The 17,710-nt window shown below is 40.2% G+C and overlaps 1 protein-coding gene across 1 annotated transcript; it reads left to right on the top strand.

Moving 5' to 3' along the window:
• Window positions 1–5,349: 5,349 nt before the first annotated feature.
• LOC6576610 (AF4/FMR2 family member lilli) lies at window positions 5,350–17,059 on the top strand. Its single transcript, XM_032729345.2, has 10 exons — window positions 5,350–5,396; window positions 6,651–7,464; window positions 8,508–8,959; window positions 10,095–10,148; window positions 10,236–13,511; window positions 14,008–14,196; window positions 15,314–15,394; window positions 15,482–15,647; window positions 15,718–15,868; window positions 16,493–17,059. Exons 2-10 carry the CDS (start codon window positions 6,652–6,654, stop codon window positions 16,621–16,623), a joined length of 5,313 nt encoding a protein of 1,770 aa, XP_032585236.1. The 5' UTR covers window positions 5,350–5,396; window position 6,651; the 3' UTR covers window positions 16,624–17,059.
• Window positions 17,060–17,710: the final 651 nt, after the last annotated feature.

Genomic DNA, 17,710 nt, shown 5'->3' with positions numbered 1-17,710 from the left:
CGTCCTCGTCGTCCTCGTCACCCTCATTGTCGACATCGGCTTTTGCCTTTTGGTTTTCTTTCACACGTCCTTTGCCTGGCGCCTGAATGTGGGCTCTATCTCCCTCTCTCTCTCTGTCTCTCTCTCGCTCTCTCTCTTTCGCTCTTTGCCCTACTGCTTACGGCTCGGTAGTTAGTCTAAATATGCATATGAATATGAAATTAGTCGCATGTGTTCAGTCCTCTATGTCCTGCCAGGTCCTTGTGTGTGGTTGTGTGAGCTGCCTGAATTGAATTGAATTGAATTTTGTATGCCTAGACAGCTTCTTCTTCTTCTTCTTCTTTGGCTGCCGCTGCCCCTTTTGCAATATATAAAAGAGAAAGGATTCTCATGCGTAATTTAATGTTTGCGCAAGTTGTTAAATGATTCATGACGTGCCTCAGCAGAAACTATGCAAAAGAACGAACGAAAAAAAAAAGAAAAATTCAGCTCATTGTCAAATCAAGACTTGCATACTTCATGGCGTAAAGCTTTACGTGAATTACGTAAAGATTTGATTTGAAGAAGAGAATTATATTTAGCAGAGAAAGCTTTTTAAGTAAATGGCTAAATAAATAACAAATTTTAGATGTGAGTTTGAGGAAGTATTTTATAAAAATTTAAGAAAAATTAAAAATGTATTAAAATATTTAATAGGGTTTAAGTAATTTAGGTTACTAAATATTGTTGACTTTGAGTATAAGAAAATATTTTTGAAGGTTTTTTTTTATTATGTAGTAACTTAGAATATATTTGTTAAAGTATATATATTATTTTTCTTATATTAGCTTAATTCTTACTATAAAGGCAAACATATATTAGGCTTGATAACGCTCTTATTGAATGCAAAATAATTTATCAATCATTTCTATCGGATACATATGAACAAAATACTCTTTCAAAAGTATTTCCCATGTATGTCCCATTTGTGCTTCCTTGAACTTTTATATATTAGCCAGAGTTTCCATTTTCTCAGATTTCGATAGTTCGTTGTCTCAGAGTCATATCGCAGGAGTTATGTCAACAATATGCAGCCGTAACACAGGCGTCGACCCTTTCGTAGCTTAAGGAGTCAAGCTGAAAAATGATTTAAATGTTAATAGAATGGCAAACACTGTGAAAAAACAGCTAGGATAAAATAAAATTAAAGAAAATCGCACACATGGCGAATTTTCTTTAACTTTTTGCCAGAGTTTCTGCCTGGTTGGCGTGGGCGGTGGCGTGTTGCGGGAGGCGTATGAGGAGGAGCGAGCTGTATTGGTAACGAGAGGCGTAACATATTTGCATAAAATTCATAACATATGCCCCAGTCGGGGCCGTACCTAGATGCGCCTGATATCCGACGAGTTATGAGAGAGAGAGAAAGGGAGAGGGAGAGGGAGAGCGAGAGCGAGAGCGAGAAGGGAAGCTGTGCTCTTCCCATAAGTAGGCAAAGAAGCGGTAAACAACTGCGCCACATCGTCATCATATTTACCGCTTCCACAGCCGCACCGTTGTTCTGTTGTCCTGCCCCTGCCCCTGCCCCTGTCTCTGATCCATGCCCATGCCCATGCCACTTCCTGGAAAATATAAGAAAAATCAAACGTAAATAAATAGACATGTGCGAGCGAACAGTAAGCTCCCAGTGTGGAGCAAATGGGGAACCCCTCGATTTTGGGTAGAAAACTCAAAAATTGAAAATGCTTTAGGCCACAAACAGTTCGCCAAGGCTTTTTCAATTTATATATATATAGAAGTGTGTGTACGTATATAAATATTTATATATTCTTCAGTTCTGCAAACGTTACAAAGTAAATACGAACGAACATGCGCTTAAGCCTCGGCAACCTCTTGTAATCAATAAGAAGGTGGATTAATTTACACGGCATGAAAAGAGTTTTTGATATATGTTCATGAAAATTTAGTGAAGGAAGTATTTTGCCATTGAGTTGTCCTTAAGAATTTATATCACATGGCAAAATATATTATTTGTAAATTTATAATTCTTGTTATACATATGTAGAGGTATCCATACATACAGCAATTCTCTGGTATATCGCATTGCTATAGAAGGAAATGTCTGCTTTCTGTGGCATTTCTCTGCATCTATCTCTCTCTCTCACTCTCTCTTCTCTTATAAACTCTATTTTCAGCTAGCTCATTACTGTCTCACTCTTTCTGCCTCTGTCTCTTTCTCTCTTACACATTCTCTATATATATATGTGTCTATCACTATCGCTCTCACCCTTCTCTTCCCTTTTCTGTATTTCACTCACTCTCCCTCTCTCCCTCTTTCCATATCTGTTTTCGCCTATCTAGAAATATCTCTCTTTCTCTCTCTCTCTCTCTCTCTCTCTATCTCTCTCTCTCTCTCTCTCTCTTACGTTTTATATCCCCTTTATTTCCCTGTCTCACTCTGTCTTTCTCTTTCAGACTAAATATCTACTGGTTGCATTCAAGTCCTACATAACTCTTGCTACCTCTTTGAGAAATACACATTGTCTCTCTTTTTGCACTTTTCCCTAACCACCCTATTTTCCACTTAAAACATCACCCAACCTCACGTACAATAAAAATTCGTATACAAGCAGCCACAACTTCCATATTAAAATGCAATTTCAGTGACAGAGAAATAGATTTGTTCATAAAAATGGAATATGCTTTAATTTAATATCCAAAATTCCATTCCGCTCTCTAAGCTCCCTCACCCTACTCCCTGTTTAAATTAGGTTTGTAGGTCTTTGAGGTTATAGGAAACAAAGTGTCACATGTTTTTGAAATGTTATTTCTACCCGTTCCATTTCTTTTAGCTACAAAAACAGACGATAAAACTTTTGAAACCATAGGTTTGTTTTTGCTTTTTGTTGTTGTACGTTTTTTTTTTTTTTTACTAATCACGAGTTGATTAACTATTTGTAGCAGCTGAATAAAGTTTTGGGGAACACGCTTTCCCATTCTAAATTATTATTAATGTTTAATTACTCAAGCGCTAAGCGCAGCTGGTTGGCCTCAGTGGAACAAATCAAATGTTTTATATTGCATAGAAAATTTCGCCCTGTTGTCCAACGCCTTGCCGTATGCAACAGAATTTTATTTATGAGAAAAAGTACATTTTATATATACAATGTGTATGTAGTATCTATGTATCCGGAATGAAAAACGTGTCAGTTAAATTAATTTTCTGGTCCCAGGACAATCAAAAACGGGACATCAGACGCACAATGTTGACCCTTTTACAGTTGCCCAAAGAAATGGAGGGACAGATAGACAGAGAGAGAGAGAGAGAGGGAAAGTGGACAGGGAGAGTGAGAGAGGGCCACAGAGAGCCACAAATCTGCTGTGTGTTTTTATGCTTTTGCTGCTGTTAAAATTTATTTGTCTTATAAATTTTGTTAGCATCTCAACTGGAGCCAAAAACAGAGTCCAAATCCAGCTAGGACGAGCATTTAATTATTTTATTTCTCTGGCCATGCCTTATGGACACAGTGCGAACAAGTAGTTTATGCGCACAAGAAAAATGAATGAAGAAGTCAGCCACAGACCAACAGGCAGACGGACAGACGGACAGCTGGACAGAGTTGAGCAAACGGCTTGACAAAGTTTTTGCTGTCCTTTAATTTATATATTTTGTTGCTGTCTGTGTGGCTTATGTTGCGCTCTCTTTCGCATATATCGAAAGAGATTTGGCTTTAATGTTCAGTTATTTAAACAAAAGTTGCAGCAATTGCTCTTAAATCTATTTTGCAATTCTCAGTTGATTTGTGGTTTCAGAAAATTAAAGCTAAATCTCATTTACATATTACAAAAATTGTTTCAAATGTAGATTATAAACTTGTCTTATTGTTGGGAAATTTTTACTTTTACATGCACTTAAAGGCATAATAGCCCCAAAATGTATGCGAGCTCAATTTTTGAAGTTCCATTATCACTAATTGAATTCACTCTCTGTTGCTCTCTCTTCGATGCATCAGCAGGTGCTGCATTAAAGCAGAGCTTAAGTTTGTTTCTAAAAAACCGTTGCTTCTGCCTCCGTCTCACTCGCTCTGCTGCTTAGTTTTTGGCAAACTAAGTGAATTTAAGCATTACACTTTCAGTCGCTAGTCTGACGCCATTTTGTTGTTGCTGTTGTTGCTAGTGGTTGAGCGAAGAGCGGAGAGAGAAGAGCAAAAGCAAAGCAAAGCTCCATAATCCCTGCACGTGTGCATATGTGAGTGTGAGTGAGTGTGGCTGAGCGCGGGTAACAGCTCGCTCTTCTTCAATAATGGGAAGTAACGATGCATGCTCTATCCTTGTCTCTCGCGTGCTTGATATTCTCTGCTAATTTAAAAAATGTGTGGGCTCCATCGTGAGCTGTGTGGATTGACTGCATTTGGCTAAGCTTTAAATTGTTTGTCTATTTTTAGTTTGTAAGCTTGAAATTTGAATGCAGTTTTATTAATTTGGAATTATTTTTCTCTTTGCAGGTACTACAACATTACATTTTGTCACACAAATTACACAGGCACACTTACACAACTTCAATACAACACACAAAGCAATGTAAAGACTCACAGTTAATCAAAATAACAACAACAACAGATGAAATCGGCATTTAAACTGAAAAGGCTGTTAAGAGAACATGAAAAAAAAGAACAATAACTATTACTCGCATAATTCGTACATCATTTTTGTTGTTGACTAAAACGCAACGAACTAAATACAAAACTAAACAAAAAGACGCTCGCAGTGCTTCCAAAACCTTAAATGGCCAGTGCTTAAAGGAAATAGAGAGAAAGAGAGAGCGAGAGAGAGATAGACACCCACAAGCAGAGCAATAGCAACAGCAAATGACAGCGAAAATGTTGCGGCCACACACTGCGGCAGCAACAACAAGCACAGCAACAAAGAGTAAACCAAACACAGCGCAAAAAGAAATTGAAGACAGCAACAACAAACAATACAAAGCGCCGCGACGCCGCTGCTGGCGACAGAGCAGCAGAATTACAACGATAACCTAAGCGCGTCAAAGCAAAGAGAGCGTTTTTGGATGAGATAAAAAGAGCGAGAGAACGAGCGACAAAGCGAGCGCGACAAACTTTTACAAACACTTTCTGTTTAGTCCAACACACACACGCACACACACTCACACGTAACATTAATTTTTTTCTTAATCGTTTTTCGTTCCCTTCGTGCGTTTGCTTGTGTGTGTGGGTGTGTGTATATATATGTTTTGCTTGTATGTGTGCGCGTTGCCGGCAAAACTAATTAAAAAAATATTTATATTAAGCGCGCGTTATGGCACAACAGCAACAACAACAACACCAGCAGCAGCAACACCATCAGCAGCAGCAACAGCTGCTGTTGCAACAGCAACAACAACTACTGCAGTACAATAACAATTTGTACAACCTGAATTATAAGTAAGTTTTGAGAGTCATTGCGTTGCGCTGTGTAACCCCGCCTCCTTTCTCCTTTCTCCGTTCTCCGTTCTCCCTTCTCTCACTTCCCTCGCTTGTTTCAATATGCTCCCTCTGTGTGTGTGTTTTAGCATGCGGCACGAACAAAAAATATGGCTTTGTTTTATTAACTAAAGCTCAAACCCAAAGCTTTTAAATGTCAAGGCAAATATTTAAATTAAACAACTGTCGCGTTTACATCACACAAGCAAGCACATACAGACACACGACATACGCAGATATACACGCACACATACGCATATGCACACATACATCGTATACATGCTACCCCTTCTCTCTGTGTTCCACAATCAAAGGCTTTGTTTACATGCTCATCAAACCGTGCTTGCGTGCATGTCAAACTGTTTACGCCTAACAGAGCTGAAAGCTTTTCTATCTCACTGCACGTGCAAAAAATATTCATGCGAATATTCAGGGGAAATATGTTAATTTGAATTTGAAATTTCAATTTCATTCATATTTTAGCTAATTTATATTGAAAAAAAAAAACAACTTATATTTAACTTAAATTGAAATAATAAATTTTATATAAAATTCTAAAATTAAATATGTAATATAAACATTTAAATAAATTAAAAGCTAATTTAAATCTGGTTTTTGTATATGTATGTGTGTTTTTATATGTTTGCCATTATAATATACAAACTTCTACTATTCTATTGACAATTTACGCAATTAAAGTCCAAGAATTATAAATCCATAAAAAACTTAAATTAAAAAGAAAAAATTGTAAATTGAAAAAAAGTCTTAAATCCTAACGCAAAATAATAATATTAATTAAATAAAGAATAAAAAGTGATCCCTATACGAAAAAAAACATTTGCTTAGCAAACATAACTGCTGCCAAAAACTAACAGAAATGCGCTGCAAGCACAATGCATGTCCAACTGTTTACATTAACACCCACAGCGCAGCGCAGCGCATGTCAAACTGCTGTCAACTGCCGAGCCATGTTTGTTGTTGTCCCTCTTTCACGTCTTCCACTGCTACTACTACTACTACTACTACTTGTTGTCAATGTTGTTGTTGTTGTTGTTCATGTTGTTGCCTGTCATGTTTGTTTGTTATTTATAATTGTGCAACCACTGTTGTTGTTGCTGATGTTGTTGTTGTCGTGTTTGTTTGTTAAACAGGTCGAAATGCATTTACCTTTAGCTTTAATTTCATATTCCACACACACATTTCACCTCTTTGCAGCATGGAGGATAACGAGCGGCGCAAAAGACGCGAACGCGAGAAATATGAACGCCAACAGGGCATACAGAGCGATGATCGTGAGACTAGTCTATTTGGCGAGCCGCGCCGCCTCAATCCCAGCGAGGGCGATGCGGAAATAACGGCCGCCCTTGGCGAATTCATCGATGCCCGGGACCATATGAACTCTTCCACGGTGGGAATCTACAGGCATGCCAGCACGAATGCCTCCAGTTCGCGTCTGCCGGCGCTCTCGTTCGGTGGCAGCTCGTTGGCCAACTCCTACTCCACGTCATCCGCCTCCGTGAACCCAGCTGCGTCATTAGCTTCCTCATCCGCCTCGGTGCCTGGCCAGCTGCCCACATCACAGCAGCAGCAGCAGCAACAGCAGCAGCAGCAACACTATCAACAGCAGCAGCGGGCGCCCACCTATCTGAAGCAGGCGGATAATAAGCCGCCCTACAATGGGCGTGGCGGCTATCCCGGGCAGCCCATGAAGAATGACATACCCTCGAGTAGCGGCATGGCGCCGCCACGTGGACCGCCCAGATCGTCATCGTCCGCCAGCCAGAGCAACAGCAACAGCAACAGCATCAACTCGTCCAGCGCCACAAACAATGCCACATCGGGGGCGACGTCAGCGTCCATGTCCTCGCCCCTCGGCCCGCCCCTGTCCACGCAAATGCCGAATGGCCGCGAGAAATCGTTTCTGGGGCCGCCGGCGCCGGCGCTGCCCAACGGCGGACGATTTGTGCCGCCAGCGGCCAGCAGTAAGCGGCCAAGCAATAGCGTTGGACTGCAGCCACCGCCACCAGAGGTAAGTTATCGATAATTAAATCGAAGTGAACTAAATGAAATGAGATTAGTTGGCCATGATTTTAGTGACTTGAAATTGAATAAGATAGATAGATAGCCTTAGAGAACAATTAAATACTTTGATGTGTCTAAAAAGAAAAGAAATCAGCACTGAAAAAGTATCGATAAATTATTGTAAAATATTCAGAAAATAATTGGAATTCTTAATAAAAATTAAAGTACATGGAAATATTTATCTGGCATTAGCTGAAATATATAGACATATAGCCAAAAATACGTCCAGACAAGTGAACAGATATAGAGAAGCAGGTATGTGGTCTATTTTTGACATAGCTTATCCGATATTTAATGAAAAATATAAATGGAAATGTAGGAGAATCCCTAACGTAATGTCCAAAGAGACTCTAAGTCGAAAAATATGATAATAAAGGATATACCCAATATAGAGGATATATTCATAAAATTAATTTCAGAATGCTAGTGGGAATACCCACAATTTCCTATTATTTACCCAATATTTCACCATATTCAATTTCCCTTTACTCTCAGAGCGATAGAGTAAACACCCACAATTTGCTATTCTATTTTTTTCCTATTATATTTCAATGCATATTACACCACTAAAGTAGTTTATAGGATACGTACGCTGTGTAACGAAAATACAAGGATTAGATATGTGAACCTGAGAAGGAAAAATCGTTATTGTGCTACATTCGAGATTCTTTCCAAAAATTAATTTTATTCTAGAAGATCCTTAGGCTGCCTGACATTTCTAAGATTTCGTAAGATTCGATTTTTTACATTTTATACAAATATTTATTCAACACAGAGAAATTATATATTATACCGAAATATCAGATCCTCTCCAGAGCTTTTCTAGCTTTATGAAAACCTTAAGAAAACTATAGTCGGATCTGGATTAGATAATAAATTTGTGCTATTTATTAAATTTTATACATAATATTTCATATTTATATATTTATTTTTATTGCTAACAAACATTAATTCCGCTTCTCTCTCCCTTTTTTCCTCCGTCTCCTGCAGAAGGATATTAGCAAAATAATCACCGAGATGACCAACAATTATCGCGTGACCCCGCTAACCTCAATTGCGGCCACGCCGCACGCTCCCATGTCCGAGAACTACAATCTGAATGGGCCCAATAAGTTTAAGTATGCATTTGATTCCATCGGCCCCCTCAACTCACCGCCGGCGGCGGGCGCCTCCTCGCTGATGACGCCGCTGCTGGCGCCCATTGCGCCGATCACCTCGCCCATAGCGCCGCTACTGACGACGCCGCCGCAGGCCAGCCAACTGCCTCTGCCGCTGGCACCGCTGGCGGGCGCCACAACGGTGCCGCCTGCCCTGGGGGGCATGGCTGCTGTGGCGCCCATCCAGCAGCTGATGCCCACGCCTCCAAAGGCGTCGCCGACGCCGCCAGCGATAAAGCCGATGAAAACGGAAAAGAATCATTCGCTGGAGAAGCAGGACTCGTGGTAAGTGCGGAAAGGGAAAATATGTACTCGAGAGAGTAATTGATAATAGGTGGGAAATAGGGGGAGGAATGCAGAGTGAAAGTAATTGAGAATGTTTCATCATGTGGAGGATGTAATGTAATGGCAATAGAAGAAAGACTAATATGACGGACAAAATGGCTAAAGGTAGAAAGAATAATGGGAAATATTTGTCATAATCAACAAATGGGACATATTTTGGTAATAGAAATAATTCTGCTATGCTGTGTATTATTAAATGACATACCGATTGTTTACCATTAATTTTATAATAATTGGGAAATATATCTAATGTTTTCCATTATTTTTAATTGTTTTGAGTAGGTAAGTAAGATAGGTGCTACCTCAGGGTAATATGAAGTCGATAGTAGTGGGAGATATTGATCTTAATATATATAAATAAAGGGTAAATTGATTGAAGTCATGGAAGGTTAATAAATGGAATGGGAAATGCTGTTGTTAGTATATAGAAGGAGTGCCTATTGCTATAGAAAGGTTAGAAAATAATTTGTAATATTGGAAAATAGTGATTCAAATTATTTATTTAAATCTAGAAAAATTGTGTAATAATTGGAAATTAGTGGGGTTGGTTAATTAAATTACTTAATTAACAGCAGATATTAATGGAATAGGTATTCGATAGTGGGGAAGAAAGTATTAAATTCACGATTAGAAAGATGGGATTGATTCAAAACGCGTAAATGTGGATAATAATATTTAACTAAAGGGGAAGCAATTTAGAAAATGATAATGAAATACTCGTAAAAAGTGACTAATAATGACGATTGTTTTCAAATATGGACTAATATGGACATGGATGAAATATGATAAAGATGAAGATAAAAAAGTAATAATAATTTAAATGTATGAAATATCATTAAGTTGAAGATTAAAAAAATAAAATAAAAATATAGACCATTTAGATAAGAAGGCAAAATCTGATTGGTTTTAGTTGAATAATGAATGAGATATAATGGATGATATTCTGGAATTGTGGTAAACATTTTAAAAATAATAACGGCAAATAATATATACCATTATTATAATATTATATCATTATTAAGCGTAATAGTTTATTCAGAGAGACTAATGCAAAACATATTTGTTCAACTTTCAGCCTTGAGAACGATCTGGAACTATCCGAATCAGATGATGAGCGCAAAAAGGAAGGGTAAGTATAACAGTTTTACAAGCGCTGCTGGGATACCCTAATCTCACTCTCTTTCTCGCCCTCTCTCTCTCTCTCTCTCTCTCGCAGTCGATCGGCTGGCAACAGCAGCAACAGCTCCGAGTCCGACTCCAGCGAATCGGGCAGCGAGGCAAGCAGCAAAGGTGATACGCAGCAGCAGCAGCAGCAACAGCAACAGCAACAGCAACAGCAGCTGTTGCTCCAACAACAACAGCAGCAACAGTTGCTGCTGCAACAGCAACAACAACGGCTCGCTGCCAGCGCCAATGGCAGCAAAAAGAAATACAGCCAAACGATAATTGCGAGTGGAGCAAATACAATCAGTGGGTTGCTCACGTCCAGTGGCTTGGGTGGTGCTGGTGCTGGCAGTGTTGCAGGTGGCGCTGGTGGTGCTGGTGGTGCCATCAATGCCACCAACAACACATGCGGCGGCGGCGGTGGCTCGAGCGGCTCCTGCATGGGCACCATGAGTAGCTCCAGCTCATCGAACAAGACGCCTTCGCCCACGGACAGCAATCGCTGGAATCTAAGTCGTTTCTTTCCCAAGCCAGCGAATCAGACGGCCGCCGAGAGTGTGTCGCCGGGCGTGGCCAATGCCATAGGCAATGTGAGCATGAAGGTGCCGGGCATCCTGCCAGGCGGTGCACAGATCATACCCGAGTCTATCGACGTGACCACGGCGATTGTGAAGAACGAGAAGCTGCACGACGAGCCGCGGCACGTGGGCGATGACGAGGACGACGAGGCGGATGAGCAGCATCGCCAACAACAACAGCAGCAGCAGCAGCAGCAGCAGCAGCAACAGCAACAGCAGAGATATGGCCTGAGTGTGACTGTAAAGAAGGAGCAACTGGAGCAGCAGCAACAGCAACAGTTGCTGCTGCAACAGCAACAGCAGCTGACCACGGAGCAGCTGGCGCTGGCGGGTGCCTTGCCAAAGAACCAAATCAAACGCGAGTCCCGATTGTCCGACTCCGGCAGCGCCAGCAGCGGCAGCGGCAGCGGCAGCAGCAGCTCCGACAGCGCCGGCGGCAGCAGCGAAGTGTTGCAGATGCCCGGCCCGGGCGAAACACTGCAAATACCTGGCGTACCTGCGGCGATAACAACGGTGCTGCGCGTGCCGCAAGCAATGCAGCACAAGGTGCAGCCCAATAGCGTCACATTGACGCCCATTGGGCCGCTGCCGGCGTCGCCGAAGCCGCGGCAAAAGAAGCCGCGCAAAAAGAAAATGTCGGCGGCAACAGCGCCGCTGGACTCCAGCGACGAGGACGAGCCCACGGCCAGCAGCAACAAGAAGCATGCGCTGGAGCTGGCAGCAACAGCCGCAGCAGCTGCTGCCGCGGTGGCGGTGCCGGTGGCTGCGGCGGCGGCGCCAGCAATTAAAAAGGGACGCGGCAGGCCACGCAAGCAGGCGCAGCAACAGCAACAGCAGCAGCAGCAGCAACTGCAGCAGAGCGGAAATCTGAGCAGCGCCTCGGCGAGCAGTTCGCAAGCCAAGGGACCAACGTTGACAGCAGCCAAGAAGCCGCTGGCCAAAGCCAGTGTCAGCAACAGCAACAGCACGGCGCCGGCAACTGTTGCTGCGGGCACGCGGAAGCGTGAGCATAGCAGCAACAGCAGTTCCAATAGCAATACGCCCACCAAGAAGCCAACAGCAACATTTGCCACGATGGCGGCGAAGCTCGATCGTGCCGATGCGCTGAGCAGCGACGACGATAGCAGCAGCAGCAGCAGTTGCAGCAGCACCAAGTCGAGCAGCAGCAGCGGCAGCGACAGTGAGACGCCAGCAGCGGCCGCGGCAGGAGCAGCAGCATCGACAGCAACAACTGTTGTGACAACGTCTGCACAGAATCCCGCCAAGAAGCGCATTGTGAAAATCAATAAAGTGGGCGTGGCCGGCAACAGCAGCAGCAGCAGCAAGGCGAAGCGTCGCTACAGCGTTGGCAGCAGCAGCAACAGCAGCAGCAGCAGCGAAACGGAAGAGCAGCAACAGCACAAGCAACAGCAATTGTTGCTGCTGCAGCAGCAGCAACAAAAGCAGCAATTGCAGCACCAGCAACAATTGCAGCAACAGCAGCAACAGCAACAATCGCTGCTGGGGCAGTTTGCGGCCGAATCGCTGCCGCAGTCGGCGCAGCGTTTGAGCAGCAGCGACTGCAGCAGCAGCAGCAACAGCGACAGCAGCAGCAACAGCAGCGGCAGCAGCAGCAGCAGCGACGAGGACGGCGAGCATCGCAGCGGCAAGCGCAAGAGTGATAAGAAGAAGATATGCACACTGACGCGCATCTTCAACCCCAAAGAGGGCGGGGCCAAGAAACAGGGTCAGGTTGTCATCATCGATCAATCTGAGGAACAACAGCAGCAGCAGCAGCAGCAGCAACAGCAGGCCAAAGAGCTTAAGCCGCGTGCCACGCCCACACAGCTGCTGGGCGCCACACTGGCATCGCCGGCAAGAACCACCACGCCCCACTTGACATCGCTGATGTGCAAAATCGATCTGAGCAAGCTGGCGCGAGTGCCGCCCGAGTGGTATCAGAATAGCTACAGACTGTACGCAGCTGATGGACAGCATCAGCCGCAGCACCACCACCAGCACCACTCGCAGCAGCACCACCACCAGCCAGAGAGACTGAAGGCGCAGCAGAACGGCCATCTCAGCAGTCGGTCCGCCGAAGGCGCACGCACGCCCAAGGATCTGCAGCAGATCTGCACGCCCAACGGGTATGTGGGTGGTGCAGCCGGGGGTGGTGCAGCGGCTAGCAAGCTGCTGGGCGGCGTCAAGCACGAGCATGGCGTTAAGCCCGAGCCGGAGCTGGAACCCGGCTACGAGGGCAAGTACAAACTGAACAGCGTTAAGCAGGAGTTCATGCTCAAGCAGGAGCTGCCCGCGCGTCGACGCAAACGCAGCTCCAGCTCCAGTTCGAGCCCCTACAAGGAGAAGAAGCGAAAAAAGGAGAAGGCCGAACAGCTGAGCAAGGAGCTGCTGCCCGTGCCGGTGCTGCTGCCTGCCAACAATCACGAGCGGTTATCGCGCGACAAGCTCGAGTTGCTCATGCAGCAGCAGGAGAGCGCCGCCAATGGCAGTCCCAACAAGTTGCAGCAGCAGCAGCAGCAATCACGACTGTCACAATCACAGCAGCAACAGCAACAACAGCAGCAGCAACAGTCGCTGTCACAGTCCACAACTGCGGCAGCAACAGTTGCCGCTGCGCCCATCCAACTGCCAACCACCTGCAGCGAAGCGGTGCAAACGACGCCGCCACCAGCAGCGCCACAGCCAGAGCCGCGTCTCATCTATCGATCCCACTTTGACAAGGAGGAGGAGAACGAAAACGACGATCTCAGGTGAGCAATGGCCATTGATGTATTAAAGCAATCGATAAACGAGCTGAGATTGATCTAGACAAGGTATTTACCAGCTGGACATACCCCATAGCCGTACTCTTTTAAACTATCTTAAACTAAAGCTCAATTACATTAGCAAATCTGTCGCTCTCTAGAGAGAAATTGTTCATGATTATCGGTCTGGGTATTTCCCAGCTGGACATAGTCTATGGTCATATTCTTTTCTCTTAAACTAAAGCTCAACTAGATTAGCAAGTCTGTCGCTCTCTAGAGAGGCATTGATCACGATCATCGGCTGTACTTTATTTTCTCAGAGAGAGTGATCAATCCCCGAGCATCGGTCTGGGTATTTCCCAACTAGGCATACTGCATTGCCATACTATTTTCTCCTAGAGAAATTGATCTAGCAATGATAGTCAGTCTGGGTATTTCCCAGTCGGTCGTACTTCTACCTCCATTAGTTCTCAGTTTTGTTAACCCGTCTTTCTCTTTATAGAAAAAACGACTTTCTGCTGCAGGAGGCGATCAGGCGTAAACGTGCCGCCGATTCGGAACGTGATTCATTCAGTCAGATGACGCTTTACCTCGAGGCGATTGTCTACTTCCTGCTGACCGCCGATGCCATGGAGCGCTGCAACATGGAGGCCACCTGGACCATGTACAAGGACACCCTGTCGCTAATTAAGTGAGTAAAGTGCGATGCAGATCTATAGTTGATATAATAAAATTTCTAAAAGAAATAAAAAATCTTTAGGTTTTTAAAATTGTATTTCGTAATAGCTGTGAATGTTTATTTAGAAAATTATGATTTATTTGCAGGTATTAAATGAAAAGGAATATAGCTTTAAGAGCATAAGACCAACTCTTTTCAGTTTATTTTATATAAAAGTCTAAGACCTAAAATATAATTAAATTAGCTTCACTCACGTGAAATAAATTATTAGTGTTATTTAGATTGAAGTCGGATTGCATAAATAAAAATAGTTAAAAAAAAAAAAATAATAATAATAAATAAATAAATGATTAAAAAAAATTGATAAATAATCATATATAGGATGAAATATTTTCAAACAATTTTTAAGTAAATTAAAAAATGGAGTACTAAAAAAAATAATAATAAATTTTAAATATTATAATAATGAGATTTAAATTTATAAAAATATTATATTATGTTTAAAAATTGAGATTTAAGACATAGACAAATATATTATATTTTTCAAAATTGATTAGAATTAAGCATAACAGATTTCGAATGTATAAAAATTCAAAATTCAAATATAATATATCAAGAATTAATTCTAAAATGAAATTTTCTTAATCATTTACAATTTACAATAATTAGTTATATATAAAAACCCAATTCATTTTGGAGAGCATTAAAAATATTAAAATTTGATGATTTAAATTTAAAATATAAAACATCAGTCAAGGGGGATAGATACATATATTTTTAAGAATTATTTTAGCATATATTTTGATATTTTTGCCAAAAAAAAATTGTACATAGGAAAATTATTTTATTTTATTTTATTACAAATATTAAATTTAAAAACATTACATAGTTTAATTATATATGAATATTTTAAATATGAAATATTTAAAGAACGAAATATATTGATTATATTTATATTCAAATATTTTAAGTACTAAATATTTTCAATAGAACAAATAATAATTTAATAGAATCTAAAATATTTATACGCAACATTAATATATAATTGAATTACATGAATTACATGAATTTTGAAATCTTGATTTATTATATTTCAATTTTATAATTGCATATTTATTTGTCTTCGCAGATACATTTCCTCGAAGAATCGACCGTATCAGCTGTCAACGAACGGAAATCACGAATCGCACAACATTGTGGCCATACTCAGGTGAGTAATATCTCTGGATATATATACAAACCTTTTTTTAACATTAATCTTCCCTCTCTCTCTCTCTCTCTCTCTCTCTTCCTTTAGTTTGCGCTGCCAATCATTGATATCCTTAAAGCTTTACAAATTGCGACGCGTCAATTGTCGTGCAATTATCGCCAGCTGTACCGAATTTTTTCGCTCTGGCAGGGGGGATATACTGAATGGCAATACGCCGTCCTCCATATCACCATCGAACTCAGTGGGCTCTCAGGTAAGATATCAATATTAATTATATATAATATATATCAATAAATTCATATTCATTATTTGCTATCAATCAGGGCTCCGGTTCGAATACGCCGCCTGGCAAAATAGTGCCTCAAGACATACACAATATGCTTTGCAAGCAGAATGAGTATCTCACCTATGTAAACAGCGCTCACGAGCTGTGGGATCAAGCCGATCGTTTGGTGCGCAACGGCAATCATATAGGTAATGTACAGCTAAAACTATATATGTATACGTAACTACTTGGATATTACTATTTGACTGACTGATTGACTGCTTGAGCGCTTGATGAACGTTGGTTCAAACTGAGTTCGAGTTAAAGCTTGGGTGCACTTAACTTGACCACGAGCAGCTCAAACCAAGAAAGTCCTTTAGCATTGTCCATTTATATGGTAAATATATAAACAAATATTTAATATAGAATATTTAAAAAATATTCCAAATATTGTTTATATAAATTGCCTTGTTTATTGTACAACTATGTATTTTAATTTAAATATATATTATTATATATAATATATATATGTAGACATTGTATTCAATATCAACATTATTATATTATATAAATTATTTTAATATAATATTATATGTATATATATATATATATATTTTTTTTTTTTTTTAATTTATTTATTTATTTAATTGTTACAAAGAATTACTTCTAATAACAAATTTTGAAGCCAGAGCAACAACAAAGGCCTTCAGGCAGAATGTTTTTTTTTTTTTTTTATCATTACTTAATTATATTGAAAAATATTATTATTATTAATATATATTTTCACTCGCTTATTAACTATGTATATTTTGTTTTTATTGATTTCTATGCAGACTTCATACGCAAGCTGGATCACGAGAATGGCCCTCTGACGCTGCACAGCACGATGCATGAGGTGTTTCGGTATGTGCAGGCGGGGCTTAAGACTCTACGCGATGCTGTCTCGTATCCCCAGTCGCAGTAGCGATAACAGCAACGCCAATATCAACAACAACAACAACAACAACACCAACAGAAACAACAACAACAGCAACAACCGCAACATCATCATCACCACCAAACGTGTCTAAATGAAAGTCAGGCCAAATTAGCAACTATTATTATTACTATTATTATTATTATAAATTATAATTATTATTAAATTGTATACTAAATATAAAGCGAACGGAAAGCGTCAGCAAACCAGCTATTAAAATTAAGTTTAAAAAAAAAAAAAAAAAGAAAACTTCCAACAACATCATATACAGTTACTCTTTTTTATGCACATCATTTACTTATTTCCTTATGCTCAATTATTTACGTTTGGTTTCTTTATAAATGCTTTTCGTTAGGCAATTTAAGCATTGTATTTATGCCTAGTTTTAATTGATATTACAAAAATGAAAAAATATTAAACTAAATCAAGTTACTTTTCTCTTAATACATATATACATATATATATTTGTGAATATATAAATATATATATGAACATGTTTTCTTAGCTCGTAAACATAAGCATAAACAAATTTTAGTTGAATTTTTTTGTTTTGTATGGCACAGAAAATAATAAAAATGGCTTTTTAAATATTTAAGTTAGTTAATTTTTCTTTATCGTTTTATATATATATATATGCTCGCTGGCCAAAATTGTCATATGCGCCTTAAAAACAACAACATCAACACTTTTTATATGTATATAAGCTAGAACCAACAACAATTAAGCAAAAAGAAAAAAACTAAACTAAACTCTAATGAAAAGAAGCAAATTCTTAAAAAATTTAATATTAGCATGGTTTTTATTAAATTAATTTAAATGCAAATTTTTACTGTTTCATAAGTTTTGAAAATTGCGTTAAGCACAAACACTCACACACATACATACACACACACACACACACACACACACACTATTATGTAGTTATATATACTGATTATGTTTTGTAATAATATGATTGATTTAAAACTAAAGATTCTGAAAAGAAAGCAATCACGTTTTTAGAACAAAATTTCATGAATGAAAGAGATATATATATATGTACATTACTATATATATATATATACATATATACATA

The sequence above is a fragment of the Drosophila mojavensis genome, unplaced genomic scaffold (assembly GCF_018153725.1).
Source record: "Drosophila mojavensis isolate 15081-1352.22 unplaced genomic scaffold, ASM1815372v1 contig_36, whole genome shotgun sequence".
NCBI lineage: Eukaryota > Metazoa > Arthropoda > Insecta > Diptera > Drosophilidae > Drosophila > Drosophila mojavensis.
Note: the sequence above shows the minus strand (reverse complement) of the source record. Positions and strands in the feature narration are given on the sequence as shown.